The sequence below is a fragment of the Heloderma suspectum genome, chromosome 1 (genome assembly GCF_057233095.1).
Source record: "Heloderma suspectum isolate Gila_16-S chromosome 1, 16-S_ref, whole genome shotgun sequence".
Classification (NCBI taxonomy): Eukaryota; Metazoa; Chordata; class Lepidosauria; order Squamata; family Helodermatidae; genus Heloderma; species Heloderma suspectum.
Window position 1 is genome coordinate 73,730,877 of NC_139458.1, and position 13,515 is coordinate 73,744,391.

The 13,515-nt window shown below is 46.0% G+C and overlaps 1 protein-coding gene across 2 annotated transcripts in view; it reads left to right on the forward strand.

The window, feature by feature from the left end:
• Positions 1-13,515, forward strand: part of HEATR4 (HEAT repeat containing 4) — a 60,092-nt gene that overhangs the window by 28,450 nt on the left and 18,127 nt on the right. For both annotated transcript variants that reach the window (XM_084847038.1, XM_084847046.1), the window contains 4 exons: positions 3,544-3,648; positions 4,500-4,618; positions 5,368-5,548; positions 13,264-13,333. In XM_084847038.1, coding sequence (XP_084703164.1) covers positions 3,544-3,648; positions 4,500-4,618; positions 5,368-5,548; positions 13,264-13,333 — 475 coding nt within the window. The remainder of the gene's footprint in view (positions 1-3,543; positions 3,649-4,499; positions 4,619-5,367; positions 5,549-13,263; positions 13,334-13,515) is intronic.

Here is a 13,515-nt window from a genome sequence, read left to right on the forward strand (position 1 = left end):
CAGCAAAGTTTCAGAAGGATAGGTGCAGCAGTTCATGTGGGAGTTCTCCAATTTGTGGGAGGGAGGGATTTGTTTTCCCTTCCCCCCTTCCCCAATAGTTTTTGGGTAAGTTTCTATGAAAATAAACAGGTCATTAGAGGTGTCCCCCAGGCAAGAAACCTGCAAAGTTCCTGAAGGATATACATGCATGCAAATTTAGAATTACTAGAATGTATTTACATTTCACCAATGTTAGCAACAGGGATGTCAGGGTGGAAACTGAGCCGATAGAACCCCAGAGCAGTTCTGATTCTGAGGAGGATCAGCAATCCGTGGGAGAGGAGCCAGCTCATCCCTCACCGACACAGCAGCTGGCAGAGATTCCTCCTGCCGGCATTCCTGAGATAGATAGTGATCCTAGCAGTGAGAAAGTGCGGGAACGAAGCTTGCTAGACGCTCAATGCAGACACAGGGAGCGACAAGCAATGGAGGGTGTGGAAAGGAGGCGTAGCGCCCGTTTGGCATGCAAGCAACTGCTGCCTCCCATGGACCCAAGGGAAAGAGGGAGGATCTCTCCCTAGCCCATAAGTTCAGGTACTTCAAGTGATTTTCCTTGAAACGGGGATCAACTGCCTACTCGGAACAAAGACTACTCTGCTGTTCATTGTTTAGTCGCTGGTGATTAGCATCTGAAAAAGTCATTAAGTTGTAAAAGGATTAAAGCCTTGAAAAGAATCCTTTTGTCTGTGTTTTGAGTTGGCTATTGGAGTGTAGAGAAAGAGGCCGCTAGGGCGCTCCTGACAAGGGGAACATGGGTGGCAAGGTGCTATTGCACTCATGTCCTGCTTGTGGGTTTCCCGTGGGCATCTGGTTGGCCACTGTATGAACAGAATGTGGACTAGATGGGCCTTGGTCTGATGCAGCACGGCTCTTCTTATGTTCTTAAATAGAGAGTGCCTCTGAGCATATGCAGAGTGCTTTTCTTTCACCACAGAGCACTTACATTCTCCCCCTGCCAATTCTACTCCCCTCCATGCAACCATCCCTCCTCATCCTACCATCCTCCAGCAACTTTTCATAAAAACAGATGTCTTGTTTTGTGCAACTCCTCTCTACCTCCTCTTTGTTATGCACAAGCCCTCATTGTATCTTCCTCCCCATAACTTCATTTGTGCCAAGACTTCACCAGGATTCAGCCAATGAGTCTGTTTTCAAAACTAGGGCTAAGTTATGGAGAAACTCTGAGCAACTCTAAGTGCCTTTCCCTCACCACTGAAGCTAAAGTTCATGCCAAGAAACCCCAAACCCACAGATGACAAAACCTGCATAAGACTGAGCTGAAAGGGCAGTCGATTCATTAGACGGAATTAGGTAGGCACTGTATTATGCCTGCAGTACCATGCTCACAACTCAGGACTTATTTCTGAGTAAACATGCAGAACAACAGGGTGCAAACCTCCCTACAAAAGTAACCTATGCTAGAATCCTATGCACACTTTCCTGAGGGTAAGCCTAATTAAACATAATGGGACTTCTGAGTAGGCATACATAGGCTTGTATAAATGAGCAGGATTTATCCCCCTCCTTAAAAAAACAAACCAAAAACTCCTATTTTTATTAAAGCTTTCTGGTAATAGGCACATAGGAAGCTGCCTTACACTGAGTCAGACCTTGGGTCCATCTAGCCCAGTATTGTCAACACTGACTGGCAGCAGCAGCTTTCCAGGGTTTCAGGCCAGATTCTTTTCTAGCCCTACCTGGAGATGCTAGGGATTGAACCTGGGACTTTCTGCATGCCAAGCATGTGCTGTACCACTGAGCTATAGCCCTTCCTATTGCTGGATAATGGCAACTGACAAACAAAACAGCCCCATATTTGTTTCTTTGCAACCATGTGAACCTACTTTTCTCAAAGACTTGAGTGAGAAGGAGAAAAGCCAACCTTCTTGTCTGTTTGTATAAAGTCAAATACAGTTCAGAACTTCTCTTGCCCACCAAAGAGAATTCTCTTTAAGAATTCCCCAAGATATGCTCTGGGTGGAATAAAGAAGAAAAAGAAAGAACAGGATAGGGGAAGGAAGAAGAAAAGAAGAATGATGATTGGAAATATGCAGTGGGTGGGGGTAGAGAGAATTCCCTAAGCCAAGTGGCTCCTTTCAGAGAGGTAGTACTTCAAAGGAATTTAGGAGGCTGTGGAGGGTTTGTAAAGATTGCAGGTACTTAAATTAACTTTATGAGGTGAGGTGGCTGAGGGCTTTTTCTAGCTTTTTTAAAACTGTAGAACCTATTTAAAAGCCTCAGCAGTTCCTCAGTCATGATGCCACATAGTCCTAGCCCTCCTTTTGGAATAATTTTAAGTCCTAAGGCTATTTAGGAGAAATTAAAGTGGAGGGGGACAAAGAAGTTTGTGGAGGCTGATTGGATCCTTTGCTGTACTGAAGCTACTAAACTTCTTCAGAAGCCAGAGGTTCCAGTTTGGGGCAGTAAAATCAGATGCTGTGTGAAATACCAGTATTTCACATGGAGCTCTTTCTTACCTTCCTTCTCCCTCTTCAACATTTCATTGCAAGCAAGCTCCCAACAGCAGGCATGTAAGAGCAGAAAAGTAGGGGGGGGGAGGTTTCTTGCACCTCAAAAAAAACCTACACCAGAGATTAGGGATAGTGACCTCCTAATGGTCACCTTAAACACCTTCTCATTGTGATTTCTAATTCTGTGTGGCTTGACAGTTTTTTACTTTTTGTTTTAGTCTTTGAGAAAATGAAACTCTATGCATGGCTAGCACAAAACCCACTGGACCTAACTGCCTGAAATTTGGCAGGTTTAATCAGATCCATGGGGGCTACCAGGTCTCCAAGTTTCGTGATTTATCATGCAAACTAAAAAAGTTATGGCCATTTCTATTTTCCAATGCAAGTCAATGGGAAAATGTAAAAAAATGGCAATTGGGACAGCTCAAAAGATCTGGGGCCTGTGCCCAGATGGGCCCTGCACTAACGACACCCCTGTTGTAGATGAAAAACAGGATGTGGATTTCTTTCCAAATCCCTCTCAATTAACAGACTGAAATGAAATCATCCAATATTTCTTTTGGTTTTGGAAGGCCCAAGTCTTCCTCACATATAATCTTAAAAGTCATAGTTTTTGTTGTGAATAATTTGCATAGCACTTTTCAGTGCATGGAGTGCTTTACTGTTTTTATGTTGTTGTTGATTACTTCCCAATGTGAGGTAGGACAGTCTGAGAGAGGTGCTTTCCCATGCCTTCCATTGTATTTATAAACAAATTAGGTCTCCTGCATCCAAATGTGTATGTATAAAAACACACATAATAATAAATATGCCATATTGTTACTAAAGTAACAACAAGGCAGTCATTTCTTCAAAAATAGTTAAGGCAGTTTCATAAAAGCATAATGGGAAGTGGAGGCCACATACCCTTCTGAGTAATGATACCTCCTCTACTCTAAGTAAATCCTGTGCATGTCTTTTCTCCAACTGAGAATCTTTTGCTGGTGCTTTTTGGTGCTTTTTGGCTTTCCACTTATTGATGCAATCCTTTCAGGGCTTGGTTCATTGTTTACTGGCATCTGAGTTGAACAGCTACCAATGGAACCGTCGAGTTTTGGCCTGTAAAACGTTATCTCGTATTCATGGGAGTGTCAGCCAGGTATGTTTTTGCTTCATGAACCCAGCATGCAAAAGAAATATTGGTAGTGCTGTCTTACTAAAATGACTGAAGCTTACCTAAAATGACTGAATTCTTAGACACTTGAGACTGAAGAAATTCTATCTGTTTTGAAATAAGCCTTTATTGTGCAGTGCCACGAATTTCAAATGAATTTGGAATTTTTTTGTTGCAGTAAGGCTATTCAGATTATTACAGTGTTGTTTTACTCTAAGCAAAATATTGTGTATTTACATTTATCAGTAAGCTGATGTTCAATAAGTTTATGTGGCATTTTTGGTGACATCACACGATGCAGAAATCCTGCACCTATACCAGGACTTTCTACCTCTGTTTTCTTCACAGGATCATGACATGCTACATTTCCCGCCCCGCCCCGCCCCGCCCTTCCTCCCTCCTGTTTTCTCACTTTATCAGAGAGTTCTATGTGTTTCTATATGTTTCATTTATGCAGCCACAAGATGGCACTGTGGACTAGCTCTTCTTATTGCAGGTTTTTTTCCTATGGAAAAATCTGAAACTGATCTGTTTATTACTAGTTTATTTCCATTTAAAATCAACCCGCAAAATTGCTTGGAAAGGGCAAGGGGGGCACTGGAGTTTGACAACATTATGTACAGGACCCGCAAACTTCCATGAATGACCAATCTCAATCACAGGATAAAAGCCCCGTGTGATGACACCCTTTATGTTGTCTTGTGAGGTACCTTTCCATGAAGGTACTGAAGTCAGAAAGAACTGTGCTATTCTAAAATAATGTCTTTTGAATCAAGGCTATGTTTTAATTTGTCTGTGCTGCCTGAAGATACCTTATGTCTTGCTCCTCTGCATAGGATCTCAAGAACAAAATTGTTCAGCTGATGTGGACAGATTGGAAGTTTGATGTACGCCAGGCAGCTGCCAAGGCTTTGGGGCATTTGGAGCTTGGGAAAGAAGTCCATGACCAGCTCAGGTGGGAGCTACACAACGTAACAGCCATCATAATCTTTAGCAAAATAGATGTGATGCTTGTTCAGGCTGGATGTGCCTTTTGCATTGGAAACAGACTGCCAATAACATTTTGAAATGATGTGACACGTTATGATACTTAGGCATGCCAGAAACCCTTTCCGCATCACTTTAATTGATTTAGTATGCTCTTGTTAATGATAAAACCAGGCTAAAGGTAACAATAGTTGTAATTATTTAAAAATGCACAAAAATAATGGCTTGATCCTAATTTCAATTCTGTGAATGGGGGCTTTCCAGCCTCCCCCTTCCATCCTCTGCAGCCTTCCCCCCACACCTCCTGAAAATCTTTTCCTGAGGGTTGGGGGACCCTCTGGAAGATAATGGCATGTGGTGTAGGGGAGTTGTGACAATCAGGAAGGTGGAATCACCTGAAATCAGATCCCCACCCCATGTGCTAGTGGAACTGCCTTCCATTCATGCAACATCTGCTTTGATCCATGCCTTTGACTTTAACAAGATCATTAGGAAATGTTGCTGCTGTAGATACATGCATGCCACTCTTTATGCAAAATACATCCAGCTCATGAGCATGAGAACTGTACTATTGCGGATTCTACCACACTGGGGCAGTTATTGTAATTAATTACCCTTGACTTCAAATAGGCTTGGCTTTGCCCCCAAGTATGAATAACCTTGGATGCACAAACCAAGCCCAACCATTGTTCATTAAGGAACCACTTGTGCTCTCAGGGAGAGGCTGAAAAGAGGAAATTACCGGATGCGGGTGGAAGCTCTTTCGTTGATCAGCTGGCTGAAACTCATGACAGCCAGGCTGCTCCCTGGCTTTCTTCGGTGTTTCTCTGATGACTTTGTAGCTGTCAGAAAAGAAGCCTGCTGGGCAGCTGGAGTACTTGAGATTAAAGAAGAGAAGGTGAGTGGTCAAAATGCCTAACACAGGCCTGAATGCAGAGGTAAGGATAAACTCCATTCTTATATGCAGGGGTGGCTAATCTCTGTGTTCTTGGGAGCTCCCCTGTTCTTCAGACATAATTTGCGCTAGTGGAATAACACTGTACTTCTCAGTACAGTCCTTCCTATAATAAATCAACTTGATAAATTAATCCACCACCACCCCTCCTGCTGATAGAAGTTAATGGTGCGCTGACATCTTCCCCATGGAAAATCAGGCACCCCAATCCACCAAAGGAGATCTGTCTTCAGAACCAACCTCCTGCCTGCATAGCTGATGTGGACACAAAATGCAGAGGCATATCTGGGCATGTAACCCTGCATCTACGCTGCAATACTCATTCAGGCTGGATGCACCTTTTGATGTAGATGGGGATGCGCATCCCCATCTAGGGCGATGTTTTGTTACATGCAGCTTGAGCTTGATGGGGAGGGATGATAGCTCAGTGGCAAAGCCTATGTTTACATATGCAGAAGATTGGAGTTCATTCCCTGGGCATCTGTTGTTAAAAGGTATCAGGTAGTAGAAGTGGGAAAGATCCTTGCCTGAGACTTTGGAGATTATGCTTTCTCAATGCTCAAAATAATTCAGCTGTGCTTATCATTCATTCATTCCCATGTTCTGAAACAGGGATGGGCAAATCAGTATCTACTGGTAGATCTCTGGGTGATCTGCAGTAGACCAGCTAGAATTTCTGACTCCAAACTGATTAACAAAGCAACAGAATGACTCTTCCCTCCCACTTTAAATTATACTGCTGAATGTAGGAGGGGGGGTGGAGGGCAAACAGGAGTTGAATTTTGTGTAGAGGGACTGTGAGCTCCATTCAGATCTGGTATTCAAAAGCAACAAAATAAAACATTTTATGGGCTCAGAATACTTTCATTCTAAGCCTGGTTTGCATATAATGACAACCCCATGGATTGTTTAAACCATGGGTTCTTCTTCGTGGTCTCTGTGCATCACACGTAAGGGCTCTGTGCCTGTGCGGAGACTTGTTCGGGAAACTTCCAAGCTGAGTAGTTTTGGCGGGACCCTTCCCCCACCATCTCTGGTATATATAGCATGGATTCCCACCTCCTCCTCAGTTCCTTTTGACTGCCTTAGCGTTACTTCGTGGGGAACTTCTTCGACATTCTGTCAAGCTGTCTTTTTCTACCTATCTCTTATACTTGCTTCTTTTTCCTCCTTTATCTTTTTCTTCTTTACCTAAGCATGAGAAAAATGAGAGAGAGAGAGAGAGAGAGAGAAAAGGAGAGTGTTGGAGAGCGTCCATCGCCTCAGCGGCGAGGCGTTTTTTCTCCTCCAGCTTATGTCCCAAAAGCCTCCATTCAGAAAGTGCACAGTGTGTGGCAGTAAGGTGCCTTCTTTCAACGGTCACTCCTGATGCCTACTCTGCTTGGGAGAATCCCATAAAGTTGAATCTTGCCACCACTGCCAATCGCTGTCGAAGCAGGCTTGCAAGAATAGAGCGGATCGGCTAAAGGCCCTTTGGCAACGGGCCCTTGAAGTGGTTGATATGCCTAAGGCTCAAACTCCTCGAGAGCAGCCTGCCGTTGCTCCTTCCACAAGTACAATGGTAGCAGCCCCTGCGGCTCAATCTTCCCTCTGTTAACCGCAGAGCCGGTTCGAGTGGATCCACCTACTCCGGGAAGAAACCTGACTATCTCAGTAGCTAAAAAAAATTCAAGAAGGGCAAAGCCCTAAACCGGCAGTGGATGCACCAGAGAAAAAGAGGAGAAAGAAAACCTCTAAACAGCAGGAGAAGGAGTGGGATGCCCCGCCTGCCCCTCCTCTACTTGATTCTCCCATCTGTGTTGTGGTTCTTCCAACACAGGTGGTGACTTTGGATCCGATCTCCACAACCTCGGAGGGTGAGTTGAGGGACACCCCAACCCCTCCATCCCATCCAGCTCAGACAGCTTCAGAATGGAGATCCAGGTCTACACCACGCTGTTACAATATTCAATCGCCTTGGTATCGACTGATGCCCTCTCCTCGGCAGCCTCCTCGATACCGATCTCCAGATCAATACTGTACGGATCATTGGCAGGGACAATACAACCGTGATGACTCCTGCTCTCCATCCCGTGATTGGGATCGTTTTTCAGTCTCGTCATCTCCTCCCCATCGACAGCAACGTGATGCAGATTGGAAGCTCAGGAGGGACTGCGACCTTTTCCTGGATCACTCTCACTACTTAGGAGCTACTTCTCTGTTACACGCTCCATTTCAACCCAAACAACGACCGCAGCTCGACTTACATGACACTTTCTGTCCTCCTCCTCCGGTACCGAGACATTCTACATCTCTAACACTATACCAATCCGGCTGGGACCGTCAAGCTCCACCGCCTCCAATCCCACCTCACAGTGTGACCGATGTGGCACAGCAACCTGCCCCTTCACAGGAATCCGGTAAGGACTATCAATCCGATTCCTCCTTCTCCTCCTTGGTTACCCCATCGATCTTGTCCCCAGACAATGTCATTGGGACAAGAGATAGAACCTCGCCTTCCGAGGATATGGGGCATTTTTCTGAGCAAGTGCTTAGAATGGCACAATCGTTGGGCATTGAGGTGCAACAACCCCCACAACTCCAAGATCCAGTGTTCGATGCCATCACGGCAGACATGTCCACTCCGGTGGCCATTCCCTTTCTTCCAGCTCTCCTGAGCGCAGTGCAACAGACATGGAAAACGCCTTTGTCCTTGACTCTGATGTCTAAGAGGGTAGAATCGATGTAGGGTTCAAGAGATGGACGCTTCTTTCCTCTTTACACATCCAAAACCGAACTCAATCATAGTAGAGTCTGCTCAAGGCTGCTCTCAAAAAACGCATGCCTCACCTGTGGATAAGGAGGGCCATAAACTCGATCTTGTCGGATGCCGCCCCTGTTCTTCATCAGCACTGGGCCTTAAGATTTCAAATTACCAGGCAACGATGGCCAGGTATCAATTGTTCCTTTGGGAAAAAATGGATTCTTTCATTGCGTATCTTCCTGAGGATCAACGTGACTTGGCCAGAATCTTCCACACGGAGGCGTCCAAACTTTCCCGTCAGCAGATCAATACCGCCTGTCATCAGGCGGACTGCAATGCCAAGGGGATGATGAGCTCTGTTGCCCTAAGGTGACATGCCTGGCTCTGTTCTGTGGGCCTAACTCCAGAAGCTCGCTCTAGGATGGAGGATCTACCCTTCTATGGCGAGGGTTTATTCAATGCAAAAACAGACGAGAAAATGGACTCTTGTACAGAAAGCCAGAACTACTGCTCGTAAGATGGGCATCGGCCAAGTCCAGCACCAGCAACACCATCTCCCTTATCATCAACATCGCTGGTACCGACAACACCAAACCCCCACCCACCCACCCCAGCAACCTGGGGATCAGGCACCCAGATACCCACAGCAACAACAGTAACAAAGGAAAAGTTATTCCTTTCCCAAGTTCCAACAAAAGACGAAGGGCGAGGGATTTTCTAAGCATTGTCTTTGACTCCAGCTTCCCTCCCCTCCCTGCCAACCATTACAAACCACCCTTCGGAGACCTCCTGAGCAAATTTCACTCGACCTGGATGAAAGTGACATCAGACAGCTGGGTTCTAACTATAGTCCGTCAAGGATACAAAATAGAATTCAACACACCCCCACCACTGGGTTCAGTCTGGATCACCCCACCCTCGATGGTCCTTCACGAACACAATCTCTCCTGTGGAAGGGTGCCATCCAGCGTGTTCATCCAAACCTCGGTATGGAGGGTTTTTTCTCCAGGTACTTCACTGTACCAAAATGGGATGGAAGCCTCCAACCCATTCTAAACCTTTGGGACCTGAACAAATTTGTTGCCCCCAAGAGGTTCAGAATGACAACCCTAGCCACGATTCTCCCACTTCTCCAAAGGTTGATTCACCACGGTTGATTTTGAGGATGCGTATTGCCACATAGCAATAGAACACTCACACAGAAAGTTTCTCCACTTTGCGATCGGAGTGGAACTCTTCCTGTTCAATGTTCTCCCACTCGGGCTTTCAACAGCCCCACGCGTTTTCACCAAGTGTATGGCTGTGGTTTGTGCTTACCTCCGCCTCAAGGGAGTAGAGATCTACCTGTATCTCGACAATTGGCTACTAGTGGACTCCTCTAGGGAAGCCCTATCATGTGCTATTGTAATCGTTCTGAACCTCCCTTTGGCGCTGGGACTAAGGATCAACATGGAGAAATCCCATCTGACCCCCACACAAACAGTTCAATTCATAGGGGCCATCCTCGATTCCAAAACTGGCCAGGTGTACCTTCCTGCAAATCGCGTCAAAAACCTCATCACACATGCCACTTCGATATTCGTCGCTCACCGTGGCAAGGCACGTGACATTCAATGCCTACTCGGTCATATGGCGGTGACAGTATCGGTTGTGGAATGGGCCTGGCTGCGGATGAGACCCCTGCAAAACTGGTTCATCTGAACCTTCAGCTTGACCAGTACAGTTGTGGTACTGGAGGAGGTTGCTCTCAGCCTCAAGTGGTGGATGAACCCCAAACATCTGACCCAAGGGATGCCATTTCTCCCTGCTCCTGCATCCAGGATCCTGACCACAGATGCTTCCCTACTAGGTTGGGGAGCACATTGCAGACCTCTACGAGCACAGGGTCTTTGGTCATCCACAGAAATACTCTACCACATAGATTTCCTGGAATTGATGGCAGTTTGGAAAGCCCTCCGCGCCTTCGAACCATATCTCCGACATCGACACATCCAGATCCTCACAGACAACACCACAGTTCTCTGGCACCTAAACAAGCAAGGGGGAATGCACTCCCCCCGCCTCCTTTCTCTCACTCTGGATATTTACCGATGGATAGTTACAAAGGGCATTCGTCTGACTGCTCTCCATATTGCATGAAAAGACAATCTCCTGGCAGACTTTCTCAGTTGCCTGCTTCGGTGCTCTCACGAATGGCAGCTGGCCAAGACAACTCTACGGCTGATTTTTAGGCAATGGGGTCGACCCGACATCGATCTCTTCACGACTCCAGCAAACACAACCTGCAGACAGTTTTGCTCCAGGGCTGGAGTCGGTCGAGGATCACTAGGCAATGCCTTTTTCCTGGAATGGAAGGATCGCCTATTCTACCTCTTTCCTCTGTTCCCACTCCTCAGAAGGGTGATCTTGAAAATCAGACAAGAAGCCACAAACTGCATCCTAATTGCCCCTTGGTGGCTCAGGCAACCTTGGTTCACAACGCTGAGAGACCTCTTGCAGGGACATCGCCTACCGCTCCTGTGAATAGACAACTTGATCTCTCGGGACGGAGGTTGAATTCTCCATCCCGATCTCCACACCCTGAACCTCACAGCATGGAGGATCCAGCCTCCGGATTTTGCTCCCCACTGATCCCGGCGACAGTGCAGGCCATACTCGATGCAGTGAGAAAACCATCCATGTGCCGCTCATGCTCAGATAAATGGGCTTCATTTGTGAAGTTTGCAACTGACAGCAACTGTAACCCTAATGACTGTCCTGTTCCGTATATTTTATGCTTTCTCCAACACTTATACAGCAAAGGACTGAATATTCCTCCATCAGAGTATATGCCTCGGCGATTTTGGCAATGAGGGGTAGCACAGATGAGTGCTCCATCTTCAGCCACCCCTTATGCAAACAATTTTTGCAGGGACTTAAGAATTTGGCTCCCCCCATGAAAGACCTCATCCCTCAATGGGACTTATCACTAGTGCTCAACAGCCTGACATCTCTGCCATTTGAACCTCTTGCTACAGTGGATTTGAGGCTGCTTTTCTGAAAGGTCGCCTTCTTGGTAGCAATCACGACCTCAAGGAGAACAAGTGAGCTCTCTGCTCTACGAATAGATTCGCCCTACACCATCTTTCACAAGGAAAAGGTGGTATTCAGGCCGGACCTAGCTTTCCTCCCTCAAGTGGTTATGGACTTCCATGTGAATCAGCCAGTTGTTCTCCCTGCCTTCTTTCCATCTCCAACTTCTGATTTGGGGAAGAGACTGCATACTTTAGATGTTCGGGGAGCCCTGGCTTTCTATAAATCCCGGACTGAGTCTTTCCGTAAGTCGCAATGATTGTTTCTGTGCTATGGGGGACATAATAAAGGCTCTCCAGTCTCCTCTCAGAGACTAGCCTCCTGGATAGTACAGGCTATTTGCTTGCCGTACCACCTCTTGGGGAAAGACTTACCGCCTCGAATCCGAGCACATTCGACAAGGGAAGCGTCGACTTCCACAGCTTTTACAAGAGGTGTACCCCTAGTGGACTTGTGTAAGGCAGCTACCTGGTCTAAGCCTTCTACCTTTATAAAGCACTACAGAATAAATGTTCAGGCTCGAGTGAACTGTGCCTTTGGTAGGGCTGTGCTTTCTTCGGTACTACAGTGAGACACTAACGCACCTCCGGTAAGTCACCTTGTTATTCACCCATATGTGTGATGCACAGAGACCATGAAGAAGAAAGTCAGGTTGCTTAGCTGTAACTGTAGTTTTTTGAGTGGTCATCTGTGCATTCACACAGCCCTCCCACCATCCCCGTTTCGGTGTCAACATAATAACATAAGAACAACATAAGGTGTTCTTTCTCCTTGGTCCTGGACTGCTTGTGGTCTCAAGGAACTGAGGAGGAGGTGGGAACCCACGCTATATATACCAGAGACGGTGGGAGAGGGGTTCCCACCAAAACTATTCAGCTTGGAAATTTCCCAAACAAGTCTCCGCACAGGCACAGAGCCCATATGTGTGAATGCACAGATGACCACTCGAAGAACTACAGTTACAGGTAAGCAACCTGGCTTTGTCAGGGCTGAGCGGCAGTGAGCACACTGCTTCCCACATGCTTGTCACTTCTGCTTTCAATCAATGTTATTGAAATATCCAACCCCAGAACTCTGGGTCGTCTGGGGGTTAAACAACCCAGTGGTAACCCAACAATTGCCTGTGGTTTGGTTTTGGGTTAAATCTGGGCTGTTTAACCCCTAAATAATCCAGAGTTCAAGATTCAGATGCTGCTGCTCAGCCCTGACAATTCCTGGGTTAAACAACCCAGGAATTGTCGTGAAGTGCAAACCAGGTCTATGTTTATGCCTCTTGTACGTGGCTCTGTCTGATGGATCTCAGGGTTCTAGTAAAAAACACAAAGTGTATCCCACAAGACTGAAGTGTGCCCACCTGCTCCATAAAAAGACTATAGGCACGGTTTGTTACGAACGTCTGCAAATGCCACATTGAAAGAAATAGGAGTGCAATGATGTGACTGAAGGCAGAGAGGTGACATTGTGTATTTCCCCTTCGTTATTATGAGGCTTGCACAGAACAGTTAGCCTATTGGACAGGAAAGAGAAATATGCATAATGGAAAGATGGACCTACAAGACAATGTTTCTGAACAGAATAAGAGCTGCCTTTTTTCCTGCAAAAAAGGGGAATGGAGTTGATAAGCACTTGGCAAGTCACAATACATGATTGGTGGACTGTGTTTGGCTTGATGGGACTCACATTGTGCTGCCTACAAGCTGCAGTCCAAGTTCTTGAGTTACTGCTTTTAATTTCGGACAATCTTGTCAATTATCTGGTAATAATCATCCTGTTTAAAACAATGTATAAATAAGGTTCCCTGTCCACTAACAGCTGTGGGGTTTTTTTTTGTTTTGCTTCTTAGGTGCTTAAATGCCTTTTTAAGATAATGCAGACTGACCCGCTCTGGAAAATAAAGGCTCTAGCCATCAGAGGTATTGTACAGGCCAAAACCCGGACATTTTCTACTTGGGTGTAATCCCAACTTGTAAATAATTTTGGAACCATAGTTTGGGAAGTTCAAGATGCATTTGCTAAAAATTCTGATTCGCATTTGTGGAGATTTTAATTGTCAGAACTGGTATTGCTTCATTTGCAAGACTAACCGCAAAATATT